Source organism: Melopsittacus undulatus, chromosome 4 (assembly GCF_012275295.1).
Source record: "Melopsittacus undulatus isolate bMelUnd1 chromosome 4, bMelUnd1.mat.Z, whole genome shotgun sequence".
Taxonomy (NCBI): Eukaryota; Metazoa; Chordata; class Aves; order Psittaciformes; family Psittaculidae; genus Melopsittacus; species Melopsittacus undulatus.
This window is the reverse complement of record NC_047530.1, coordinates 250,126-275,543: the sequence shown is the minus strand read 5'-3', so window position 1 is coordinate 275,543 and position 25,418 is coordinate 250,126. Positions and strand designations below refer to the sequence as shown.

The 25,418-nt window shown below is 58.2% G+C and overlaps 2 protein-coding genes across 3 annotated transcripts in view; both read right to left on the bottom strand.

Moving 5' to 3' along the window:
- Positions 1-25,418, bottom strand: part of NLRP6 (NLR family pyrin domain containing 6) — a 177,172-nt gene that overhangs the window by 132,474 nt on the left and 19,280 nt on the right. The gene's annotated exons all lie outside the window — the stretch shown is intronic.
- On the bottom strand, positions 4,808-20,364 carry LOC115945372 (inner centromere protein). Of its 2 annotated transcripts, none has more exons than XM_034061476.1 (17): positions 20,161-20,364; positions 19,771-19,881; positions 18,228-18,973; positions 16,315-16,366; positions 16,137-16,170; positions 14,325-14,406; positions 13,328-13,379; positions 12,899-13,016; positions 12,683-12,817; positions 10,457-10,566; positions 10,069-10,189; positions 9,079-9,201; positions 8,491-8,663; positions 8,153-8,240; positions 7,189-7,290; positions 6,050-6,209; positions 4,808-5,109 (listed from the first exon to the last, which is right to left on the bottom strand). In XM_034061476.1, exons 1-17 carry the CDS (start codon positions 20,337-20,339, stop codon positions 4,895-4,897), a joined length of 2,601 nt encoding a protein of 866 aa, XP_033917367.1. In that variant the 5' UTR covers positions 20,340-20,364; the 3' UTR covers positions 4,808-4,894. The 2 variants fall into 2 exon arrangements, with proteins under 2 accessions (XP_033917367.1, XP_033917368.1); XM_034061477.1 differs by having other exon boundaries at positions 7,189-7,287.

Genomic DNA, 25,418 nt, shown 5'->3' with positions numbered 1-25,418 from the left:
CCCTGGTTTGGTTTCCTTTATCCATAGGCCGGAGCCTCAGGAAGGGCTTCAGGAGAGCCAGGGAAGAGCCTGCAGCAGATCCCAGCTGGGGGTGAGCGGGAAGGGAGCGGATCCCAGAGCTCACCCTGACCACAGCATCCCAACCTGCTGGGGTTGAAGGGACCTCAAAGCTCATCCAGCTCCAACCCCACGTTCCCTTCGCTTCCCATTCACTCCCATCCCTGCCAGGCTTCCAAGGGTGTCCATGCAGAGCTGATGCCAGCTCTCTTGCACAACAGTTCCCCATTGTTTCCCTGTTCCCTCCTGCAGTTCTCATCCTTCAGGACCTCCCATGTGCTCGTGAGCCCCATGTTCTGATATAAACACAGCTGTGCACAAAGAGGAGGCGGCTGCATGGATGGGAACAACCACCCATTAGGGAAGAACATCTCCAATAGCTGCTCCCACTGCTCCCAGCCCACTGGCACTGCTGGGACATGGAGAACCCAATGCTGATGATCCCTGGGATAACACCAGTGCCAGCCCTGGGCTGTGCTGGAGTGAACTGGGGTTAAGGTGGGGATGAACAATGGGGCTGACCTGACACCAGCCAGTTCCTGAGCTCAGTATCCCTGATCCCCTGCTGAGGGTGCTGAGCCTGATGGGTGCTGGCCTCGAGGCTGTGCTTGCTCTGTGCTTCCCCTGACCTCTCAGGTGCCTTTGCCATCCCTTGATTGCCAGCGGAGCCTTCCATTGGCACCACAGTAAAACATGGGGCAGGTTCCCCACGTTTGGGGGGTGAGGTGGTTGTGGAGGATTCCAGAGCAGGGGAAAGGGGAGTTATTGTCCTGTCTGCTTAGAAACCAGGCTCTATTCTCATGGAGCAGGTTGGGATGCTTCCTGATCGGAGCCAGACCGTGTTCCATGGGACACAGGGAGAGGCAAAGCTGTGCTGGGAGCTCATTGCTCCTGGGGGAAAAGCAGAAGGATTTCAAGTGGTGCAGGTCCACAGGGCACAGGCCGGTCCCTGGTCCTTGCTGGTCCCTATGTCCTGCTGGTCCCTGTTTCCTGCTGGTCCCTGGTCCTTGCTGGTCCCTGTTTCCTGCTGGTCCCTGGTCCTTGCTGGTCCCTGGTCCTGCTGGTCCCTGGTCCTTGCTGGTCCCTGGTCCTTGCTGGTCCCTGGTCCTTGCTGGTCCCTGGTCCTGCTGGTCCCTGGTCCTTGCTGGTCCCTGGTCCTTGCTGGTCCCTGGTCCTGCTGGTCCCTGGTCCTGCTGGTCCCTGGTCCTTGCTGGTCCCTGGTCCTTGCTGGTCCCTGGTCCTGCTGGTCCCTGGTCCTGCTGGTCCCTGGTCCTTGCTGATCCCTGGTCCTGCTGGTCCCTGTTTCCTGCTGGTCCCTGGTCCTTGCTGGTCCCTGCTTCCACCCATTCCCTGCTCGGATTCCAAGCTGTGAGTCCCACAGATTCCGCCTGGGAGCTCTGGACAGGTCTCACCAGCAGCTGCCCTGGCAGGAGCTCATCCCCATCTCTGCATACCTGGAGCTGATCCCACTGGGAGGGAGCTGATGTGAAGCACAGGACACTGAGTTCTGCTGCAGAAGAACACAGATCCCACATCGGCCTCGGTGAGTGACAAGAGCTCAGCAGGGCCTGGGATGGGAGGGAGCCCATCCTGCCATGGGTGCGCATCCAGTGCTACCCCCCAGGGATGAGCCGGTGCTGAGCACTGCGGAGGGCTCAGTGCTCCGAGGGGAGGCTGCAGCAGAGCAGCTGCTCCCGTCCCCTCTGCCCAAGGAAGCAGAAACCCCCTTAGAGATGCTATTGGATGAACACGAGATTCCAGTTCCCTGCACAGCTCCAGGCTGGGAAACCATTGGGAGATCTGAATCCCTTGGCAGGGAACACTCATCCCGATTTTCACCGTAAGCTACTTACGGACATCTGGGGATCAGTCTGGAAGCCTCTGGTCCTCCTGCTGCGGCACCAGCTGCCACCGGGGCACACGGATCCACTTTAATGATGAGATTTCATGTCAATCCCAGGACAATCGAAGGATGACATCGGGATTAAACCATGGGACAGACCCTGGTGCACCCCAACCAGGATGCTCCAAACCCCTGTGTCCAACCTGGCCTTGAGCACTGCCAGGGATGGGGCAGCCACAGCTGCTCTGGGCACCCTGTGCCAGCGCCTCAGCACCCTCCCAGGGCACCAGTGCAGGGATCACACATTCACCGTGCAGTAACAATCCCATTCCTCTCATCGGGAGCAGTTGGCTGCAGCCATTCCCTGTGGCTCCAAGACAGCCCAGACCAGGCTGGGTTCTACCCCAGTGGGGTGCTGGAAATGGCTGATGGCCAAGGACACACACCGGGCAAACACCACTTCATGCTTGTCCTGCTGCATTGCCTAGGCCAGGCTGCACAGAGCCTTAGCTGACATGGACAAGGGGAAGCATCCCTGTCCATGGCAGGAGGTGGAACTGGATGATCTTAAGGTCCTTTCCAGCCCACACCATTCCATGATTCCAGGTACCCACTGGGCAGGAGCTGCAGTGATGGGGCAGGCAGATCCAACCCACACCATTCCATGGTTCCAGGTACCCACTGGGCAGGAGCTGCAGTGATGGGGCAGGCAGATCCAACCCACACCATTCTATGGTTCCAGGTACCCGCTGGGCAGGAGCTGCAGCGATGGGGCAGGAGGGTCTTGCCATTGTCACCTCTTTGAGAGGAGCAGAACAGCAGAGCTGGGGTTGAACAGGGGCTGAACAGGGACAGAGCTGAGGCAGAGTGCAGGCTCCTGCTGCTTCCCACAGCACCACCAGCACCGCCCCAGCCCCGCTCCATGAGCAGCTCTTGCTCCATCTGCTCCCAGCCCTATTTCCTGGGGTCCCAGGGTCAGCTCCAGAGGAGCTCAGGGCTCCCATCCCTCAGCAGAGCCCCTGGGATGTGCCTCAGCCCAACTGCCCCTCTCCAACCTCCTCCCTGTGCCAGGGGCTCCGAGGGTCCCCATGGGCAGAACTTTCCCACCTTAAGGCAACGGTGCAAAAAGCAGCCCCAAAGGACAGGCCCCAACCCCTGCAGGTTCCCTAATGCAGAGCTACAAGGAGGCCACACAGGAGGTGGTTGAAGTCACTTTTATCAGGGTCAGACATTCCAACAGCATTTGGCACAGGAGCTCTTACAAACGGGTCATGCTCAGGGTAAGGGACAGAACCGGATGCACAGAGTGGGGAACACCCCAGGTACAAACCCCACTGCAGGCAGAGGGCTCACCCCAGCACAGGGGGTGCAGACACACCGGGGGCTGCAGCCTTTGGGACAATGGAAGAGGCAAAAGGGAGCAGAGGGCAGAGCCTCGGAGGTTGTGGGATGCCACAGCAGGCAGTGGGATGCCACAGCAGGCAGCGGGATGCCACAGCAGGCAGTGGGATGCCACAGCAGGCAGTGGGATGCCACAGCAGGCTGCAGGATGCCACAGCAGGCAGCGGGATGCCACAGCAGGCAGTGGGATGCCACAGCAGGCAGTGGGATGCCACGGCAGGCTGCAGGATGCCACAGCAGGCAGTGGGATGCCACAGCAGGTATTGGGATGCCACAGCAGGCAGTGGGATGCCACAGCAGGCAGTGGGATGCCACAGCAGGCAGTGGGATGCCACAGCACAGTGGGATGCCACAGCAGGTATTGGGATGCCACAGCAGGCAGTGGGATGCCACAGCAGGCAGTGGGATGCCACAGCAGGCAGTGGGATGCCACAGCAGGTAGTGGGATGCCACAGCAGGCAGTGGGATGCCAGAGCAGGCAGCGGGATGCCAGAGCAGGCAGTGGGATGCCAGAGCAGGCAGTGGGATGCCACAGCAGGTAGTGGGATGCCAGAGCAGGCAGCGGGATGCCAGAGCAGGCAGTGGGATGCCACAGCAGGTAGTGGGATGCCAGAGCAGGCAGCGGGATGCCAGAGCAGGCAGTGGGATGCCACAGCAGGTAGTGGGATGCCACAGCAGGCAGTGGGATGCCACAGCAGGCTGTGATGCTCTGCAGCTGCCCCCATGAGTGGGTCCTGTCCTGCCCCTGCTCCCAGAGGCAGGAGCTCGTGGCTGCTCCATGTGCCCAAGGAAGGACTGGAGCACAAAGTGTGCTTGGGAGCTGCTGCTGGGAGGAAATTGCTCTGGACCAGCCCCATTGGCACCATATGGAGGAGAAGTGCAGAACAGGCCAAGAAATAAAACCAGGGTTGATGCAGAACAAAGGAAAGAGCCAAGGGGAGGGAAGGGGAAGAAGGATTCTGGTTAAAAGCATCCCTGACACCAAACCCTGAGCACAGAGAGGGGGTTTGAACAGGGGAACAATCAGAACATATGTACAGTTTCTAACAGCCTGGTGCCAAACTGGTGCCATGAGCACACAGGGGTCCCCTTGTCCCAGCACCTAAGGAGGGGTCGATACAAGCTCAGCACCACCAGCACCAGTGCAGCTCTTGGGGCTGGTGGGAAGCTGGGAGATGAAATCACACCAGGCTTTGCAATGTGAAGGGATGAAGGAGACCACTCCTGGTGGTGTCCTCTGGAGACACTGAAATCCGGCACCTCCTGGAGAACACCACAGTGCCAACTACACCCCACAGGAACCGCTTCAGCCACACAACCTCTGCCTGCACTGGCAGCTCCTACCAGGGCTGCTTGGCTGAAGGGGGGAGCATCACACAAAGCTTTAAGTGATGCACTCATGACCCAGAGGTCTAAATCATTGCCAGCTCAAAGTTAAAGAGGAGATGGATCCTGCTTGGGGGCATCATCCAGCCCTGCCTAAGAGAGAAGATGCAGGAGGCCCCATAAGAGCTGACATTTATTCAATGCTAACACCTAAAGACTTGCAGAGGAACCTGCTCCCCTCCGAGCCAGCAGCACAGACCTGGCCCCTCAGTACTTCTTGATGCTGCAGGGCAGCCCCAGCGCAGGCTTGGCCCGCGGGAAGGGGGGTGAGTTCCAGACGGCGGAGCTGGTGCGACGCAGGTACCGGGGTTTGCTCTTGTAGAAGATGTCCTGGAGCTGCAGGCTCGGCATGGTCCCGAACACGGCGTCCACGCTGGGCGGGTTGTAGTAGAGCCGCAGCACAGCCTGGTTCAGCTGGCTCCCTGCAGGGGACAGGGGAGATGAAGGCCTCGTGTCCCTGCTCACCCCCCTCATTGCACCCAGATCATACAGGAGGTATCCCAGGATCCCAGCCCGGTCTGGGTTGGGAAAAGCCCAAATCATTGAGCTCCAGGCAACGCCATGGGCAGGGATGCTCACACCAGCCCATGCTGCTCAAGGCTCTGTCCAGCCTGGCTTTGAGCACTGCCAGGGATGGGGCATTTACTTCTTTGGGAGCCTGCGCCACGGCCTCACCACCACCAAATCCTGGTGTATTTGATAGCCTAAAGGTGCTGTTCAAGCCAAGAGATTCACCACAGCTCACCCAGAGTGAACATTGTGTGCACTGGTTTCAAGAGACAAGGCTCTGCAGCCCTCCCTCCATGCACACACCTGTGCTGCCCCACAGTGGGTTCAAACTGAAACAGGGGAGGCTGAGCTGAGCTCTTAGGCAGTGTTCAAGGCCAGGTTGGACACAGGGGCTTGGAGCAGCTGCTCCAGTGGAAGGGGTTGGAGCTGGAGGAGCTTTAAGGTCCCTTCCAACCCAAACCATTCCAGGGCTCTCAGCTACACTGGGGTAGGTGACATTAAATCATGGAATTGAGCATTTCAGCACCAGAACAATCCCAGTCTGGATCCTGGTCCCTGACCCCTGCAGGACTTTGGTTTTTAAAGCCAAACCAATGTCAAAGCAGGCTCCAGCCAGAGCAGCAGCTCACGGTCATGCCTCTCACATCAGCAGCTCCCTTAAGGCCATTTTAAACAGCACTTGCTCCCCAACAGTGTTGTAAGATCATCCCCATGTGGCTGAGCAGCCCCTGGCTCTGCACTCTGGTCACGCTGCAGCGCATGCACCAGCAGGACCTGGTCCCACTCTTACACCAGCTCTTACTGCCCATTGGAGCCCAGCTTGGAGGGTCTGGGACGGGTACCAACACGTACTTGAGGCCCAGGCAGGGATGGGCTTGCGAGGTTGGCTTTCATCATCAGTGGAGTCATCGCTGTTCACATCCATCCCATAGCTGGTTGGGGCTACCACGGGAGGCTTCGGACACTTGGGGCCCTGTGGAGTCATCTGGTACGAGGTGCAGGCAGGCGAGTTCTGCAAGGCAAACGTGTGCCCAGGGGGTCAGAGGCAGCAGCACCACAACGTGCTGGGGCTGCAGACACCTCAATGGTCCCTCTGGCTTTGTCCTGGCATTGCAAACACTGGGGTCTGGCACTGCCGAAGCTCTGACCAAGAACCTGACCCAAGTCCCCAAGCTCTGCCCCAGATGTTCCATTGCTCCTCCTGTGTGACCAGGCTGCTCCATCAGCCATGTGGGATGTGACCACACCAGCGACAGATGCATCCAGTACACAAGGTCTGTGTTACATCCTCAAAGCTGGAGCTGAGCTGTGGGCTCTCAATGCTCTGCAGCTTCTGGGCTTGTTTAATACCATGAAACTGGTTATTACCACACAGAGAACACACCTGCAATGTGGGGGACAAACTGCTGTTGGGTTTATGGGAAGAGCACTACTAAGAAGTGCAGGTGATGAAGCTTCAACCATGAGACACACGTCATGGGAGTCAGATGGAGCTTCCCCCCCGGAGGCTCCGTATGACTGTGTCCGTTACCGTTAACTGGGATTTGCTGGTCCCACTGAGGTCCCAGCAGGAGCTCTGCAAGGAGCTGCAGCCCCAGCTCTGATGCTCCGGGCTCAGCCGCAGCTCTGGCTCCAGCCCGAGGCTATTCCAGGGCCTCTGCTGCCACCTCGTGGTTGGCTTCACCCTCGCACCCCAGCTGCAAACCCAACCTCAGCCTCAGCCCCGTCTGCCTGCGCCGCTCGCTGGGCTCAGCAGCAGCTCAGGGTATCCCACAGGAACACATGGGCTCCGCTGGCGGCTCCTTCCCTTCCCTCCTCACTGCCCCAGAGCCGCTCAATGCTCAAGACCAGCAGGAGTCAACCCAGGGGACCAGGGAAGCAGTTTACAGAACCCCTTTGTTACCAGAGGGGAACAGACAAGCAGAGGGTCAGCGTGCTTGGGGTCATTCCCTGCTGTCATCCCATACGGAACCTCACTGAGGAGCAGTTACCTGGTGCTGTGTTAGGGCTGCCTTGCCAGCCTGCTGCTTCTCTGCCAGCTTCTTCTGCTCTTGCTCCTGCCTCTTCATCTCTGCCAGCCTCTGCTCTTCCTGCTGGGAACAACAGCACAAGTCAACCAAGCAGCCAGGCCATGCTCTGAAGCCAGGGGTGTGGGGGGGGTTTATTTCTGATGTCCAAATGAAGATCCAAGCATTTCACTGCAAGTCCCTCCCCTGGTGATGCTGAGGAGCACATGGAGCATGGAGCAGACAGCAAAGAATCAACACAAGGGTCTGAGCTTTCCTCAGCAGTGGCACAAGCAGAGCAGGAGCTGCTTCCTCTGCCAACAGCAACCTCATGCTTTGAGGAGCTTCTGATTGTGTCTGGATGTCAGCACTGGAAGCTGCTGTCTGCAGATGGACAGGTCTGTGCTACAGGAGACCTTAGAACAGCTTCCCAATATCTAAAGGGGCCACAGAAAACCTGGAGAGAGGCTTTGGACAAAGGGGCCTGAGGGGACAGGCCAAGGGGAATGGCTTGAACCTGCCAGAACAGAGGAGACTGAGATGGGATCTCTGCAGCCGGGACTGCCCCTTCACCAGCACAGTCACTGGGTGCTGGCCCCACCACTGCACAGGAGCTGGCAGAGGCTGCTCCTGTGCTCTGCTGAGGGTGGCACAAGCATGAAGCTGAGCTGGAGCTTCCGAAGAGCCATCAGCTCCTGTGGAGAGCAGCAGGGATGCACCAGCAGAGAACCTCCCTTCGGGTCAGTGTGTGTTACCTGCCCTCTGCTCCAGCACTGCTGCCATGTACAGAGCCTGCCCTCCAGGAGGGACAGAGGGGCCACCTTTGCCCAGCTCCAGTTCAGGAGTGCCACAGCACCCATCAGGGCTCTCAAGAGCCGCACAGCTCCGGCAGGAACAGCTCCTGCACTCAGATCCATGTGCCTCTGCCCATCCACAAGGGAGCACTTACTTCCTTCTTCTCCAGCTCCTTCTGGAGCCTCAGTTTAGCAGCCAGCACCTCCTTCTTCAGGCGAGCAGCCTTCTCCTGCTCACGGAGCCTGCGGGCCAAAGCAGAGCATCACAACCGTGCCAGGACACGCTCCCATTCCAAGCCTGCATCCACCCCTTGGTTCCTACAGCTTCCACCAGAGCTCCTGCATTCCTGAGCCCAGGATGGCTTCTGGCAGCTCAGCACCAGGACATCGTGCTCAGAGCACCAAGCAGCTCTTCAGTGCCTGAGCCCATCTCTGTTCCTGCTGCTGCTCAAAGCCCCAGCACAGAACTCAGTGGGTGAGTGGATGCTCTTACTTTTCTGCCTGGATCCTCTCCTGCTCCTTCTTCCTCTCCAGCTCTCTCTCTGCAGCCAACTGCTTCTCCCTCTCCTGTTCTGCCTGTCTCTGCTCTGCAATCCTCCTGGCACGTTCCTGCTCCTCTTCCTTCCTCTTCTGCATCAGCTCTTTGTGCCGACGTTCCTCCTCCTCCTGGTAAGCCCAACAAGGCAGTTACTCACAGTGTACAGGAACCGGCTCCAGCACAAAGGAGCAGGAGCAACTCATCCAACCCAGAGCCTCCAGTTCCTATTGCTACACGGTGGGGAAACAACTTGGGGCTGAAGTCCCAGGTGCTATTGCAGTGTTGGCCTTTCCCTGCCCACCGTGGACCCCAAAGGGCCTGGTGGCCACCACAGCCCCATATCTGGAGGCAGGTTTATAGAGCAGAGACCTTCATCCTGCCAAGCACAAAGGTCCATAGGGAGAACCGGAGCAGAGCAGGAGCCTGGCTCAGCACCCACAGCTCCCAGCATCCTGCAGGGAAGGGAAGGGGCTTCCAGGCCAGGCTCCTGTCAGCTCCCCTGCATGCAGGGGCTGTGGCCTCGCTGCCTGCACCAGCACAGACCTGCTGCAGGGCTCGCTGCCTCCTGGCCTCCTCCTCCTGCCTGCGCCTTGCCTCGGCCTCCTCCATCTTCCTGGCAGCTGCTTTCTTCTTGATCTTCTCCTCTGCCAACCTTTCCTCCCGCACCTACAACACAACACACATAACACACATAACATACATAACACAAATAACACACATAACACATGTATAACACATCCATAACACACATAACACATGCATAACACACATAACACATATAACACACACAACACACATAACACACAACACACATAACACACAACACACACACACATAACCACACACACACACACACACACAGCCAGCTGAGCACAGGGCCCTGGGTGACACTGTCCTTTCCCTGTGGAACACCACAGCAGGATGCAAAGCTCCCATCAGGGGCCAGAGCTTCCTCCTTTGCCACCAGGAGCCGCTGGGACCTGCACTTGATTTGAGGGGCAGTGACCTCCCCATCCCCACAGGCAGCACTGGGGAACTGCATTATCATAGCACAAAAACCATCCCAAGGCACTCTCAGAACATGGATAGGAAAAGCAGATGGAGATAACTGGAGCAGACAATAGGACTGCCCTGGCTCCATGTGCAAACTGCCTCAGTCTGAGACACAGGAGAGGGGCTGGAGGAAGTGGTTTCTTTTCACCTCTTCCTGTATTAGTCAGATGGGAGAAGAGCTTCAAGGCCAAGCCTCAGGGCCATTAGTCTGGCTTTAGCTGCTGAAGTTCTCTCATCTAACGGAGCCTTAATGAAGCCCATTTAGAGGACCACAAATCAGGGTTTCAGCTGCCATTTGCTGTCTCCAAGACAAGGCAGCCACTCAACCACCCAGCTTCTGGAACCTTCTTTATCCCAGTGTTCTCCAGCTCCTTCTCTGGATCCCAAGCAGCCTCAGCTCCTCTGCAAGGCAAACCTGTGCAGCATCACTCAGCAGAGCCTCTGTGCTCCAGGTGACCTCTGCAGTACATTGGGCCTTACCTTCTCTGTCTTCTCATCAAACAGAGCTATCTTCTGCTCAATCCTCCTCTTCCTCTCCTCCTCCATCTGCTCTGCCCGTTCCCGAGCCTGCAGCACCTTCCTCAGGCGCTCCTCTCGCTTCCTGCAGGACACAGCCCCGGCTCAGCCACCACAGCTCCTTACACACACACCAGCCCATGGACACAGCTCTGGGGCAGCATTAAGCTCCAGGGGTGGTTTTCAGCCCCAAGACAGAGGACCCAACAGCTTCACTTGTCATTAGCATCCCAATAGAGAGAAGAGCAAACACTGGATGGAGAGCAAGGCAAGAGGACTTCTGCTGCATGCATGGTCTGGGTGCCTGCAGGCACAGGGAGCAGCCCGGCCGGGGCACACAGTGAACACTCACAGCTTGGCCTCTTCCAGGCGCCGTTTCTTTTCCTCCTCCAGCTTCTGCTTCCTGAGCTGCTCAGCCTGCTGCTTCTTCCTCAGGGTCTCCAGCTTCTGCCTCTCCTTCTCCTGAGGGGCAGGGAAATGGGGTTTTACTGCTGCGAGAGCTGCTTCCTACCTCATGCTGGGCCTGGGGATAACACCAGGAGCTGCAGGCACAACCCAAGGATGCTACCGGCACAACCCAAGGATGCTACCGGCAACCCCGGCACAGAGCTCAGGTGATGTGGTCATGGGTGCTTGGGAACAGATGCAATGGGAAACAAGGCTGTGGTGTTAATCTCAGATGCTGGGAAGCTGAAAGAGAAGCATGGGCTCCTGAAGGCCAGGCAGTGTCCACAGGGATTGCAGGCAACCAGCACTGAGGCTGGTGCTGGGAAACACCAGGAAAGCTGATGCTTGGCAGTGCTGGTGCTTGGCAGTGCTGCCAACCCCTGCAGTGTGCTGGGACAGAGCATGCTCTAGGGAACACCTCTCTTGCCTCAAGTCAGAGCTCCAGTGCTGTCCCTGCTGCCCACAGAGCTTCCTCTCATGGCAAACCACCACTTGGAGTGCTCACAGCTCATTTCAAGCCCCATCTGACAGGCAGGCAAAGCCAGGGCATGTCTGTCCTTGTGCTAAGCAGTCCAGAAACTCAGCCTGAGAGCATCCTCCTCAGGAGAACAGGATCCATCAGTCCCATACAGCATCAGTCCCATACAGCATCAGTCCCGTACAGCATCAGTCCCATACAGCATCAGTCCCATACAGCAGACTGAGATAATAGAGTTTAATGCCAGATCTGATGCTGCAGATGCCCAATCACAAGAGGTCTGGTCCCAGCACAAAGCCTCAGTGAAAGGTTCAAGTGATTGCCTTGTGCTGGGCTCCACGCTGTGAGTGATTGGTGCTATTAGCATCTGAGCTGGCTGATTGGGAACTAATGCTTCTATCTTCCTGCTCTGGTGCTATTTAGTTACATCTGGCTCCCACATGGAAAAGTCCTCATGGGAATGCTCATTCCAGTGCCTGCTCTGGAATGAAACCTGAAACAGAACATCCAGGACTAACTGGCCACAAGATTCCCTCCTGTCCCATTAGCACCACTGAGCACAGACACCAGCATCAGGAAGAGCATCATGAGGCTGAGGATGGAGTCCTGCACTACTCCCTGCAGCAGCACAGCAGGACTCACAGCAGCACAACCCCAACAGCTTGAAGTCACACAAAGTAGTTCTGGTATCAGGTTGCCAGATAAAAGCTGGATGCAGGGAAACCAGTTCCTGCAGGATGCCCTCCTCTCCCTCCCCACTCCTGCAAGTGCAAACATGCTCTAGAACCACCTTACTCTGCAGACAAGCTGCTGGGTATCAGCAGTATGAGCAGCCTGTGCTCAGCATGGCCCCAGGTGCATCTGTGAAGCTACACCCTTGTGTCTTGTACACTGACTTCCCTTCCCAGTTAAAAGCAGGTCAGGAAGAGCGAGGGCTGCCCACTGGGGCTGGATGGGGGCACTATTCCTCCTGCAAGTCCAGCCCATGTAATTAAACCATCATGATTTAGGACCAAACTGTCCTGTGTAAACTCCCTTTGGAAATCTAGAAGCAGATCTCAGATCCCACCCACCCAAACAACTGCTCTGGTTGGTGCACAGGGATCCCTGTGATGCTCAGAACATCACTGTGTGTGCACAGGGCAGAGGTACCAGCTGTGAACAGCACAGCACTGGATTGGTCTCTGCTGGTTGCAACAGTCACACAACATTAACATTGATGCCCACTGGCACACTCATCCCTCTGACCCAGCAGCCTCCCATTCAGACCTGCTTCTTCCTGCTTCAAAGGTCTGAAGCAGCTCAGACCATCTGCAGTTTGGATTTAAGAGGCATTTGCTGAGACACCATTTGTTAGAACAGACCTAGAAAGGAGACTTTGGGTGTGAGACTTCAGTTGTAGACTGCAGCATTCAAAACCCCCTTGATTTTCATGTCCCTGTTTTCATTCCTCACCACAGGGGAAGGCTACAGCAGCAAAGCCCAGAGTCCAGATTAGAACCCTTTAGGAAGCTGACTAAGCACAGCCTTATTTAGTTTATGTAAGTGTAAACAGCAGCCTCTGCTTACTTTAAGATGGGTCCAAAAGCTTCTTTCTCCATCAACTGCCACCCATCAGACCATCACATCCCAGCTTCCAGGAGCTTCCCTTACCTTGGGATCGGAGCGCAGAGGGGTGTTGTGCTTGATGAAGGACTTGATCACCCCATTCCTCCCCACAGAGCACGGGGTCATCAGCAGCTGGTTCTTCTGCACCGTGTGCAGGAAGGTCTTGAAGGGCCGCACGACCTGGGAGGATGCCAGGGAGGACCTCAGGAGGCTGCGGGAGCCGGAGCCGGGGCAGGTACATCAGGGTTATGGAGCTCTTACCTTGCTGGCTGGGAAGCCTGGGGATGGGGATTTCTTTCTCAGAGGAGAAAGTCCTCCCTCCTCTGCTTGCTGCTGGTCGTAGCGCTCATCCACGGCCCTCTTGTAACTTGGCTTTCTCCTGGGAGGAAACCACAGCCTCGTCCATGGCAAATCCTCCATGGTCCCAAAGGCAGGTGTGAAAGAGGCCATAGAGCTATCCCAGCTCCATCCCATTGGGTATGCACAAGGAGAGTTCTCACATGACAGAGGATACAGATTAAATAAGAGGCAGATTAAACCCCCCTTTCCTGGAGGCACAGAAAGCCTATTGCAAGAGCTCCACAGCCACAAGGCACTGAAGCCATTGAGCAAGGATTCAGTGTTGAATCTGCCTTGAACTGGGCTATGGATCTCCCAAGGCACAGCCCGACTGGAATGATGCAAACCTACCTGGCACTCTGGGGTGGTTGTTGGGCCTCCCCACTCTTATTTAAGTTGCTTTCTGAAAGAGAACATCATTACACTGTTAGTTCTAGCAGGAAAACATCCCTTCCACAGAGCTCTGAGGGCAAATGGGATTCAGCAGCTACTGAACAGCACAACCTGCCACAAGTCCTGCACAGCACGAGCTCTCCTGCTTCAGCAAGCAGCACACAGCACCCTGCAAACCTACACAGAGACACCTACAGGTGCCTAAAGTCACCCGTGTTACAGCTTGCACAGGTGCTGCACAGAACACAGGATCCCAGCCTGGTTTGGGTTGGAAGGGACCTCAAAGCTCCTCCAGCTCCAACCCCTTCCACTGGAGCAGCTGCTCCAAGCCCCTGTGTCCAACCTGGCCTTGAGCACTGCCAGGGATGGGGCAGCCACAGCTTCTCTGGGCACCCTGTGCCAGCGCCTCAGCACCCTCCCAGGGAACAGCTTCTGCCTCAGAGCTCAGCTCAGTCTCCCCTCTCTTGGGCAGGTTCAAACCATTCCCCTTGGCCTGTCCCTCCAGGCCCTTGTCCCAAGCCCCTCTCCAGCTTTCCTGGAGCCCCTTTAGGCACTGGAGCTGCTCTCAGGTCTCCCCTTCAGGAGCCTTCTCTTGTCCAGGCTGCCCCAGCCCAGCTCTCTCAGCCTGGCTCCAGAGCAGAGCAGCTCCAGCCCTGCAGCATCCCCATGGCCTCCTCTGGCCTCGCTCCAGCAGCTCCAGGTACAGAGCAAGCACTTGCTTCAGAAGCATGGTCCAAGCAGGGCTCCCACCCCCAGCAGCACAACCTCCTCCTCCTCCCTCACTACATCTGTCTCCATGTGCTTCCCAGGGTGGAAAACAACCCAAGAAGCACAGAACTTGTGAAGTGCTCCTCTCCTGAAGCAAACCCTCCCTCATCCAAGCCCAGCTCAGGCTCTAAACTGGGCAGCCAAGTCTGAGCCTGCCCAGGCCATGGCCAAGCCCTCCTGTGGGTACCGTTAGTGCTCGTGCCCTCCTGCTGCTGCTTGTTCCTGCTGGCGGAGCGAGAGCGAAGTGACATCCGGAGACTCTGTCCATCCTGCAGGAAAACCAAGGGGATTGAGCACAACTCACCCGGACACAGCCGGTTCCTGCTCCAAGTCCTGCTGTCACCCACAGGACACTGCCTGCAGGGGATGCAGTGTTGGCACCGGCACCCGGGTGAAGCCCTGAGCTCCTCGGGACAGCATCTTGGTGACCTCCTGGATGCTGTCAGCACCGGGAGCACAGACACTGACAGACTGACAGACCCAAGTGTCTGCAACAGAGGAAGCATCACCTAAACTGAGCAAACTCAGACACTGGCACAGGCAACAGCGCACAGGATCCTAGCAGAGTCACAGTGCATGTGATGAATGGACAGACAGGAGACAGCAGGGACAAACTGCTCATGTCCTGGGTTTATCTGGGTGCTCTTCACTGCTCTCATGCTTACACTGATGGGCTATGGCTCTGCAGCAGCAGGGAATGGCTTTTGCCATGTGCCTGTGCCAGCAGCACAAGCATTAAGCCCCACACTGGGCAGCCTGCAGCATGGCACACACTGAGCTGCTGGGAAGAGAGGAAACTTCATCCTCCCCACAGGCTTCAGGAGGGTCTTATCCTGTGCAGGGAGCATCTCACAGCCTGACAGGACTCAGCCATTCAGGATCTGGCCTGAGGAGAATCTGCCCTTTAACAGGCAACCTCCTGCTCCTGCCTTTTGCTGTTCCTATGAACAAAGGGTCTGCTTGGAGAAGGCTCCAGGTCACCACATCCCCACAGCCCCCAAAGGGAATCTGACACAAACCAAACCCCCTCTGCTTCATCGACAAACACTGACAGATGGGTTGATGGGTAAGGTACCCGGTGACAGGGGCTGAGACCAGGACAGGCTGCAAGCTGCCGGCAGCAGGGCTGGAGAAGTAAAAGATGAGGATCAAGGATAGACCTTGATGCTCTCCATGGGCTGGACTGAACTCGCTTATCTGGGTACAGAAACCAAGAGGCTGAGTCCTCCGTCCTCAGACCTGCAGCACACTGGGGTGTGGGTTGTGGTTTTCCTTCCCCACGTTTTCACTTTAAGCTGTTCCACAGCTGGAACTCAGGCAAGCCAGAGATCCAGGGACACTGGGAAACCAGGAGTTGTTGGAACTTGTGCAGCTGCACCGACAAGCAGAGCCACAAGGCACGTATGGGCCTGTCCCTGCTCAGACCAGTGCTTAAGGCCACAGAGCTCTGCTCCATTCATTCAGCCTGTGCTTACTGGAGGTGATTCTGGATAAAACCCCAAGAGGAGGGAATCACGGAGGATGTTTTGACCTGAAGGAGATTTACAATGTTCTGTGGTTGCCTTAAGCCAAAGTGGGAGCTGTGAATCCCCTGCAGGTCTGGCAGGAAGGGCAAAAGCAGCTTTAGAAGTGCAGGAATAGAAGAATGCACAACCTACCCCTGAAAACAGCTGCCGGGAGCCTGGGAAGCTGCTTTATGTGCAGGGATCCCGAATGGAAGTGGCAAGAGCCAGAAAGCAGGACCCGCCTGGGAACGTCGGTGATCCCAGAGCTGCTCATCAGCACTGGGAGGCACCAACCCAACTTTAAACCCTTATGGCACATACAGAGGCAAAGCTGCTCTGCAGCCAGAGCTTTGAGAGCAGCTGAGCTGGGAGCACCCAGAGCAAGCCCTGGCACTCAGGCTGCAGACAGAGCTCCCCAGTAACAAATAAAAGGGGGGTCAATGCATTCCTCTCAGGGTCACCCACCCAGAAACACTTCTCTGCTCGGATCTTACCGGCTTGGAGGGGGTGCAAGGTCCAGGAGAAGGCCTATGGGAAAACACAGAGAAAAGCAGGTGTGTGTAATACCAGCAGAGAAAGGGAAGCCCCATTAGTACCTGCAGCAGTAAATGATGGTGTAAAAGGCCCCAGGTGGGATACTGAGGATAAAGAAAGAACATCAAGTATTCTCACCCAGGTTTGAGAACTGTTTCCTCTTCCTCTAGTGTCTCTCCACAGCTGGAGACTGCAGAGAGAGAAAACAAACAGGGGAGCTGTGATGGGCACAGGCCAAGATGTGCAGGAGCTCTCAGGGCTGAGGGTATCACCTGTGGGGCTGAGGGTATCACCTGTGGGGCTCAGGTTATCACCTGTGGGGCTGAGGGTATCACCTGTGGGTCAGGCACCTCCTGCACCCAAGAGCAAGAGAGAGAATGCAGCAATTGCAATGCAAGAGAGGAGATGGATTCAGTGACAGAGGAGTTCAAAGCACTTGGTAAGCACTTGCATTGAGAAGGGCTGAGGTTGGGCTCGGAGTCAGCAGTGACTGCACCCAGTGTTATTTAGGGTGAGCGCTGCTTCCTGCATGCAGCATCCACAGGCTCGAGGGCACCTCCAAGTGCCAGCACAGCCAGAAACAGCTGCTTCAGGTGCTTTTTATTACCTTGGCTATAATGTTATAACTTTATCTATTTTATGTAAAGTCATTGCTCTATCTCCATCACGTTACAAAGGTGCTGCTGCGGCTTCAGCCTCCAGAGCCCCCAGGAGCAGCCTTTACACAGCCCTCACCCTTCCCCTGCACGCGGGACCAAAGGAAGCACAAACACACGGGGGGTGCACGCATGCACACACACCACACACACATCTGCATCATCACACACACGGCATGCACACCCCCCAGACACACACAGAACCCCCTGCACACACACACATCTGCATCATCACACACACATGCGATGCACACGCACCCCCCCAGACACAGACAGAACCCCCTGCACACACACACACAGAACCCCCTGCACACACACACACACACATCTGCATCATCACACGCACATGCGATGCACACACACGGCATGCGCACCCCCCCAGACACACACAGAACCCCCTGCACACACACACACACAGAGAACCCCCTGCACATACACACACACACAGAACCCCCTGCACATACACACACACAGAGAACCCCCTGCACATACACACACACACACACACAGAGAACCCCCTGCACGCACACACACACACACACATACACACACACTCTATGCCACCCTGCACGGTGCTCTGTGCTGCAGGGCATTGAGAACCTGACCCAGAGCTGCCCGGAGCACCCCAGTTCCTGTCCCTGGTGCCAGAGGTTTTGAGCAGGCAGAATTGTGTCAAGCAGCACAAGGGGAGACACAAACCCGACACCCCCCAGTACCCCAGACCTGGACCTGCCCTCACTGCACCTCTCCCTGAGACACCACAGAGCTCCAGGCTGCCCTGACCCCAGTAACCCCCCAGGACACTGCAGGGCTCCAGTGCTCACCCACAACAGCTACACTGGGGTGGAAAACCCTTCCCTGCAAAGCAGGATAACCCTTCAGAAAAGGCACAAACCACTGCACACCAACACCTTACACAGCATCACCTCAGCTCTGTGTGTTCTCCCTTCACAGCTGCTGCACAAAAGAACATCAAACTGGGTGATGAGGCTCTTTTGCATCTCCTGCACGTCAGGAGCCATTCACTAGGCCAACATTTACCAGCTACTTCTTTCCTTCAGCATGGAAAGCCAGAGCCTCTCCCCAGCCCTTTGCTCTTTCACCAGCTTCCTCCTCCACTCTGGGAGCTGCCACCACCAGAGGAACCCAGGAAGCCTTAAAGCTGCTCTCCCAGATGATTTACAAGGCTGAATGGAGTTCAGAGTTACTGCATTCCCTATTCACATTGGTCTGTTGAAGCCAGAGAACATCCATGCTTCATCCCAGGAGATCAGCTGCACACCCAAGGTGAAGACCTAGCCCATGACATTGCTTTCCAGAGCAGTGGAAAGCAGCAGGTCAACAAAGGCAGCAGGGAGGGCACAAAGCAAACTCAATGGGGATGCTCACACTCACCCTCGATGGAGCTGGAGATCATGGATGACGCCCGAGCCGCCTTCCTCCTGATGGCTGAGCTCCTGCGAGCGCTCTCCCTCCTGCTGGCCAGGGAGTACTTCTCTGCCAGGGATGTTCTGCGGCTCAGGGAGGGTTTGCCCATGAGGCTCCTGCGCACGGAGCGACGGCTCAGCCTGGAGCCCTTGGGGGTGCTGGGGGGGTCCCTCACGGGCTGGGCCCCAGCAGAGTCCTCAGCCTCCTGCAGCCGGGTCTGCTCAGTGACAGCGACCGCAGCATCAGCTGCCTCTGCTGCCCCCGGCTCAGGGGCAGCCCCGTTGGCTCCCACACTGCTTCTGTCGGGGCTACAGGGGAGCTGCAGCTTGAAGGCTGCAGGCACAGGCTCAGGGGGGGATCTGTCAGTGCTGCTTTCCTTGGGAGAACCATCCTCAGTGCTCAGGACGATGGGAGCAGGGAGCTGCTCTGCTGCTTTGGGAGCACTCTCCCGGAGCGGTGCTGCGGCACTGATGGGGTCACTGCCATCAGCTATCAATGAGGAAGCCTTCCTGTGTGTGTGCCGAACAGGAGGGGACTGGGGAAGGACTTGGGTGCTTTTAGCCTGTGCCGCCTGGGATCTCGTCACACGTCGGGGTGGGGAAGTGTCTGTGGCCTCAGCCATGATGAGTTCCAGGTTTTCTTTATTGTGGAGCCGCTGGGAACGTCGCGCGGAGGACACCAGTTTGAGACTGCTGTTCTTCCGTCTGGACAGTCTAACAACAGAACCACAGTGTTAGACTGGAACTGGATTCAGGAACAGAACAAAGCCCTGCCATGCACTTTAGAGAACATGCAGAGAAACAAAGCTAAAGCATCCAGGATGAGAACCCCTGAAAGCCCAACAACACCAGAGGGAAGTGAAGCTTCCTATGAGGCTACAGAAAGCCATGGAGCTGCTGCGAGGGCTGGAGCAGCTCTGCTTTGGGGCCAGGCTGAGAGAGCTGGGCTGGGGCAGCCTGGACAAGAGAAGGCTCCTGAAGGGGAGACCTGAGAGCAGCTCCAGTGCCTAAAGGGGCTGCAGGAAAGTTGGAGAGGGGCTTGGGACAAGTGATGTAGGGACAGGCCAAGGGGAATGGCTTGAACCTGCCCAAGAGAGGGGAGACTGAGCTGAGCTCTGAGGCAGAAGCTGTTCCCTGGGAGGGTGCTGAGGCGCTGGCACAGGGTGCCCAGAGAAGCTGTGGCTGCCCCATCCCTGGCAGTGCTCAAGGCCAGGTTGGACACAGGGGCTTGGAGCAGCTGCTCCAGTGGAAGGGGTTGGAGCTGGAGGAGCTTTAAGGCCCCTTCCAACCCAACCCAGGCTGGGGTTCCATGAGATAACGGGAGGAAGAGGAGACGCAAAGAGAGACCAGAGCCTCTGACACCCCGCGGGGCTCCCCACGGCCGAGGTTAAAGCGCTCCGAGGCCGCTCGGTCAGGCCTCCTACACGCGGAGCCTTCGAGCCGCCTCCTGCGGCCGCTTCCCCCCTCCCTGAAGCCGCGGAACCGAACCCCGCACCCCGATCCCCCCTCACCGCTTCCTGTTGGGCTCCCGGTTCTCCTGCAGAGCCATCAGGCGCTTCCTCCGCTGCCGGCTCTTCTGCGACGGCGTCTTGGGCATCAGCTCGGGCTCGTCACTGTAGTGGCTGCGAGGGGAGAGCAGGGACGGGATGAGCTCGGGACCGGGGGCTGAGCTCGGGACCGGGGGCTGAGCTCGGGGCCGGGGGGTGAGCTCGGGACCGGGGGCTGAGCTCGGGGCCGGGGGGTGAGCTCGGGACCGGGGGGTGAGCTCGGGACCGGGGGGTGAGCTCGGGGCCGGGGGATGAGCTCGGGACCGGGGGCTGAGCTCGGGGCCGGGGGGTGAGCTCGGGACCGGGGGGTGAGCTCGGGACCGGGGGGTGAGCTCGGGGCCGGGGCTCCGGTACCTCTTGAACATCCTCTCCGCCTCCTCGCTGATCTCCCTCAGCCACACCATGTCCACCTCGTCCACCTGCCGCAGGAGCTCGGCCAGCCGCTGGTTACACATAGCGGGCAGCAGAGTCGTGCCCGCCGCGGCCGCCATCATCCGCTCGGCCACCGCCATCATCACCGCCTCCACCGCCATTATTACCTCCTCCGCCGCCACAACGGCCCCGCCGCCCGCCTAGAATTCAAATCAAGCTCCGCCCCCTGCCCGTAACGTCACGGCAGCGCCAGCCTATCAGCGCCGCGTCCGGCCCCTGCCCGGCCTCCCTATTGGCTATATCGGCACGGGCGCGCTCAAAATCAGCTCCGCTCTACTCATCTGTCCCTCCTGCCGCGGGGCACGCAGATTGGAGGGCGGGGCTAGGAGCAGCAGCCAATAGGCTGCGGGATTTTAACTCCGGGATAGTGATGGGCGTGAGCAGTAACCAATGCGAAGCCAGGCCGCTGGGAGCCGCGCGCTGTGATTGGTGGAGGCTCTGTTGATCTCGGGGCTGCAGCTAGGAGCCGTGCTTGCTGGGGAGCGCAGAGCGGTGTGAGCTCAGTCCGGCCGTGGGAAGCTCCGGTCCTGCCCGGTCCTGCCCGGTCCTGCTCGGTCCTGCTCGGTCCTGCTCGGTCCTGCCCGGTCCTGCCCGGTCCTGCCCGGTCCTGCTCGGTCCTGCCCGGTCCTGCCCGGTCCTGCCCGGTCCTGCCCGGTCCTGCTCGGTCCTGCTCGGTCCTGCTCGGTCCTGCCCGGTCCTGCCCGGTCCTGCTCGGTCCTGCCCGGTCCTGCCCGGTCCTGCCCGGTCCTGCCCGGTCCTGCTCGGTCCTGCTCGGTCCTGCTCGGTCCTGCCCGGTCCTGCCCGGGCTCCGTGCTCCGCAGCCGGTGCGAGCCTCCCCTCTTCCTCCCTCCTGTCTTCCAGGCGTGGCCATGGTGGAAGCCGCCGGCCCCACGCGGCTGCTGGAGGTGTGCGGGCAGCGGCTGTCCCGGTTCCTCCGCGATGCGGAGCACAAGCGCCTGGCGTGGCTGCGGGAGGTGGAGGAGCAGAGCATGAGGATGCTGGAGAGGTAGGGGCCGGGCCCGCAGCGCCCCAGCTCCTCCCGGCTCTGCGGTGCCCTGACCCCGTCCGTGGTCCGCAGCCAGCGGCGCTGGCTCCGCGGAGGGGCGCGGGGAGGCTCTCACCGTTCCCCTTTGCCCCGCAGCAACCTGGGGGCTGAGCCCGGGCCCATGAGCAGGACACCCTCCCAGAGGAGGCGCTCCAGGAAGAGGCAGTCCTGCTGCCTGAAGGACTACAGCAAGGAGCCCGGCAGGAGGAGGTAGGTGCTTCGGATGCTCCGGCTCCGCCCCGGGCGCCGTGTTTAACCCTGGGACCAAACAGGGACCGTTCCCGTGTACACAAGGACATCAAACAGCCCTTTATTCCCCGAGTTAGCAAACACACTTAAAAGGGCCCGTCAAGACCGGCCCCCGGTTTGGTTCCCGTGGAGTCTGGCGCAGAGGTGGCTGGTTTCCTCCGCTTTGGTGTGTTTTCCTCTTTTTCTGGTTAGAAACAAAGAACAATAAATACTGTATGTTCTCGGTTGTCGGGATTTGGGGTTTGCTTGATTTAAGTTTTGTTCCAGCAGTTTTTGGCCTGAGGTTGGTGTTCACTCCCTAAACCTTTGTGCTCCTGCCTGAGAGAGCCTGAGGATGGAGCCCGCTGCCAGTGCGGTGCAGGTCCAGGGTGGATGCTGGAGCTGGCAGGAGGGAAGGCTCGAAGGGGATCATGTGGAACTGAAGTGGAAATAACCCATGCCCAGCAGCAGTGCTGTTCCCAGCTGTAGGTGATTTCCAAGCTCGCAGATCTCTGCTCACTGCTCCTGAGGTGTTTTGTCCTGAGCAGCCTGATAGGAAGCAGTAGAGCCTTCTGATTCCAGCTGGGATCCTGAAGATCCCTGTAAGGAGGCTCCCACATGGAGCTGCCCATGGGTGTTGAGGGTGGGCAGCTGCTCCTGCTCCAGGGCATGCAGTGGTGAGCTCTTTGTGCATGAGGGCACTTGATACTGATAACCATGGTGGAAACCCTCAGGAGTTGGACAGGAAGAGTCGGAGCTTAAAGACCATCAGAACCAGCACAGAGGACAGGGAGGCAGCGAGCGGGAGGGCAGGAGAAGGGAACAGTGTGGAGCTGAATGGGGAGCACTGGTGGTGCTCAGCGGGGTGCTCCTCTGAAGGAGGCAGCTCTAGGATGTGCTTCCCTTGTTTAAGCTCAGCTCTGCTGTTGCAGGAGGCTCTGGGAGGGCCTTTGCCAACAGGAGGTTCACGCTGTGGTTCAGCGCATTGAGTTCCAGCCTCATTGCTGTTTCCTTGCTCTGTTTTCCTCAGTGTGTCTTTTAAAGCCCATTCTTCATGTGTTTGTCAATTGGACATTTCCCACCAGGTCTCTTTTGCCAACTGAGGGTGAAGTCTTTCTTCTTGCTGGAGGTTGGAATAAGAAATGAGGAGAACAAGGCTGGAAAGAGGCAATGGGTGTGGGACCAGTCCCTGCTTGCTGGTTGTTGTGCACCAGGGGCTGTAGCACCTGGCTCTCTTTGACTTGCTGATCAAGTGTGTGGCTCCATCCTCTTGTGGCAAGTTCCTAGTGCAGCAAAGAGGGTTTCACTGCTGAAACCCCTTGAATCTCTGCGGTTGGCCAGGTTTAACTGAAGCAACAGAGGTGTTATGGTACCTGGGGATATTTCACTTGGATAACAGTAGCTGAGAGAATCCCTGAGTCCCAGCTGTACAGAGATGTCCCTATGGAATCCCCAAGTGCCGGCTGTACAGGGATGTCCCTGTGGCATCCCTGAGTCCCAGCTGCATGGGTATATCCCTATGGAATCCCTGAGTCCCAGCTGCATGGGTATATCCCTATGGAATCCCTGAGTCCCAGCTGCATGGGTATATCCCTATGGAATCCCTGAGTCCCAGCTGCATGGGTATATCCCTATGGAATCCCTGAATCCCAGCTGCACAGGGCTGTCTGTGTTGTTCCCTCAGGGCTGTGTGTGGCAGCAGTGCTGTTCCCCAGCCTGTTCACAGACTGTGTTTAGAGCTGTGGATGATTTCTCAGCACATGGGTCTCTTCCTTCCTTGGTGTTTCATCCTGAGCAGCCTGACAGCAGTAGAGCCTTCTGTTTCCAGCTGGGATCCTGTAGATCCCTATGGGGAGGCTTCCATATGGATCTGATCATGGAAGACTGGTATCTTAGGTCCCCACTCCCTCCCTGTGTGGATGTCTGTACTTTGCTCAAGATAAAGCTGGTTGTACCTGTGTGTGAGCCCATCTGTGAGCTCCCAAAGCTCAACTGCTGCGTTTCACCAGTGACACGAGGTGGGATGTGGGGGGAGCAGTGGAGGGAAGAAGGTCCAGGCTCACCTCACAATTTGCTGTCTGCTTTTCTCTACAGCCCCTTTGGGAGCTGGAGGCTCCATCACTTTGTTGCATGTTGGTTTCGTTTCAGGTTGTCCAGAAGGAGAAGCAGCACCAAGCTCGTGTCTTCCAAGCCAGGCTCCCAAAGGCTCCAGAGCAAGGAGCAGCCCCTGGATCCTGGCTGTGATGGGGAGGGTGCCCAGGCCTGTGCTGCAGCCGGGGAAGGGGCAGAAGCACCAGGTCCCAGCAGGACCCAGGCGCGTTACCCACAGCACTGCCCTGCGGGTGCCTGGGAGCAGTCACCGCGGGGGGATGCAGACAGCGAGGGGCAGGATGAGGCCGCTGGCCCCACAGCGAGGGGGGCTCCGGCAGCCGCCGGCAGAAGAATGAACACCTCCACTCCCAAGGCTGCCGGAGCCGGAGCTGCTGCCGGAGCCGGAGCTGCTGCTGGAGCCGGAGCTGCTCCGGAGCCAGGGGATCCGCTCCTGCCGGGCTCCGGCAGCCGAGGAGCGGCACTGGGACCCAGAGCGCGGCGCAGCTCCGGGCGCCGGAGCTCGCTGAGTGCCCTCAGTGCGGGCCGCAGGAGGAGCTCCCTGGGCAGCCGGAGGGCGAGCAGGAGCCGCAGGGCCATGGCCAGGAAGGCGGCGGCGACGGAATCATCCTCTGCCTCCAGCAGAGTGAGCTGTGAGTGTCCTGCTGCTGCCGGCGCCGCTTGGGCTGCGGTGCGGATGAGCTCCCTCCATCCCATCACTCTGCCCCCTGCCCCTCTTACCCTGCTCTTCACAGGGCTTGTGGCTTCTGCCCATCAGGGGAGTGATCTTCGGGTCCTCATCCCCTGTCAGAGTGAGCCCTGGGCTGTGTTTCACTGCATCAGGAGGTGTCTGCTGGGCACAGGGGCTGGAGGCTGAGTTACAGAGGTTGTGGGTGGGCAAAAACCAAGAGGGAAAGGGAAGATGTGGCCTGGCAGGTTGCAGCCATGGTGGGGTTTGGCTGTCAGAAGCCACTGTTGTGGTCCCTGGGAATGGGCTTCATGCTTCTGACACCTCACAGGGAATCTGTAAGAACTGAACTGAATGTCCCCACCCCTGAAATCTGCCTGAAACAGGCAGAGGATAGAAAGGGTTTGGGTGTAGGTAGAGGAGAATCAGAGGAAATGGGGCTCAGATGGAATCCCAGCCTGGTTTGGGCTGGAAAGGACCTTAAGCTCATCCAGTTCCCAGGCAGGGACATCTCACACGGTGTCACCCAGCCTGGCCTCTGAATCCAGGTCATTCCTCTTGTCCTCTGCTCCCACAGCTCCTGGGAAGGTTTTGCTGTTTGGGCTTTCTAAAAGCATTGCTGCTGAAGTCAGTGGGTTCTGGCAGAGCCCGGAGGCCTCAGGATTCTGTTGTCAGCTTTGAGTCACGCTGTCTCGGGTGTTTGTTACCACACTTGAGCAAAGTGCTGCTGGGGGGGGTGAAACCAACCCGAATGCACCAGATCTGTGCAGGAGCTGGGTGATGGGTGATGGGAGCTGCTGCCTCTGACACAGCTGAGCCTGTGCAGCTGCAGAGCCTGCAGGCAGGGAGCTGCTCCTCGGTTCCTCCTCCCAGCCCACACCGTGTGTCAGTGCCACCCGAGGGAGGTGGTGCTGGTGCTGGTGTGGAGCCGGGATGAGCAATGGGAGCTTCCCCCGGGAGGGAAGCAGCAGCGCCCAGAGCTGCACCACACACTCTGCTGCTCCCGGGGAGCACCAACACCCCCAACCTCCTCCTGTTCTCCTCCTCCAGGTCAGAGCTCCCTGGAAGTGTTTGTGGAAGAGGATGTGGCTGGGATGAGGTGAGGCTGCTGGGGAGGGTGGCACAGAGAAC

What these genes read in the sequence shown, in the direction of transcription:
- LOC115945372 (XM_034061476.1), bottom strand. Translation starts at nt 20,339, where the DNA reads ATGGCGGTGGAGGCGGTGATGATGGCGGTGGCCGAGCGGATGATGGCG. An exon ending in CGGGAGCCCAACAGGAAGCG is followed by an intron (nt 18,974 to 19,770) that starts GTGAGGGGGGAT and finishes TTCTGTTGTTAG; the next exon opens with ACTGTCCAGACGGAAGAACA. An exon ending in TTGATGAGAAGACAGAGAAG is followed by an intron (nt 9,202 to 10,068) that starts GTAAGGCCCAAT and finishes GTTGTGTTGTAG; the next exon opens with GTGCGGGAGGAAAGGTTGGC.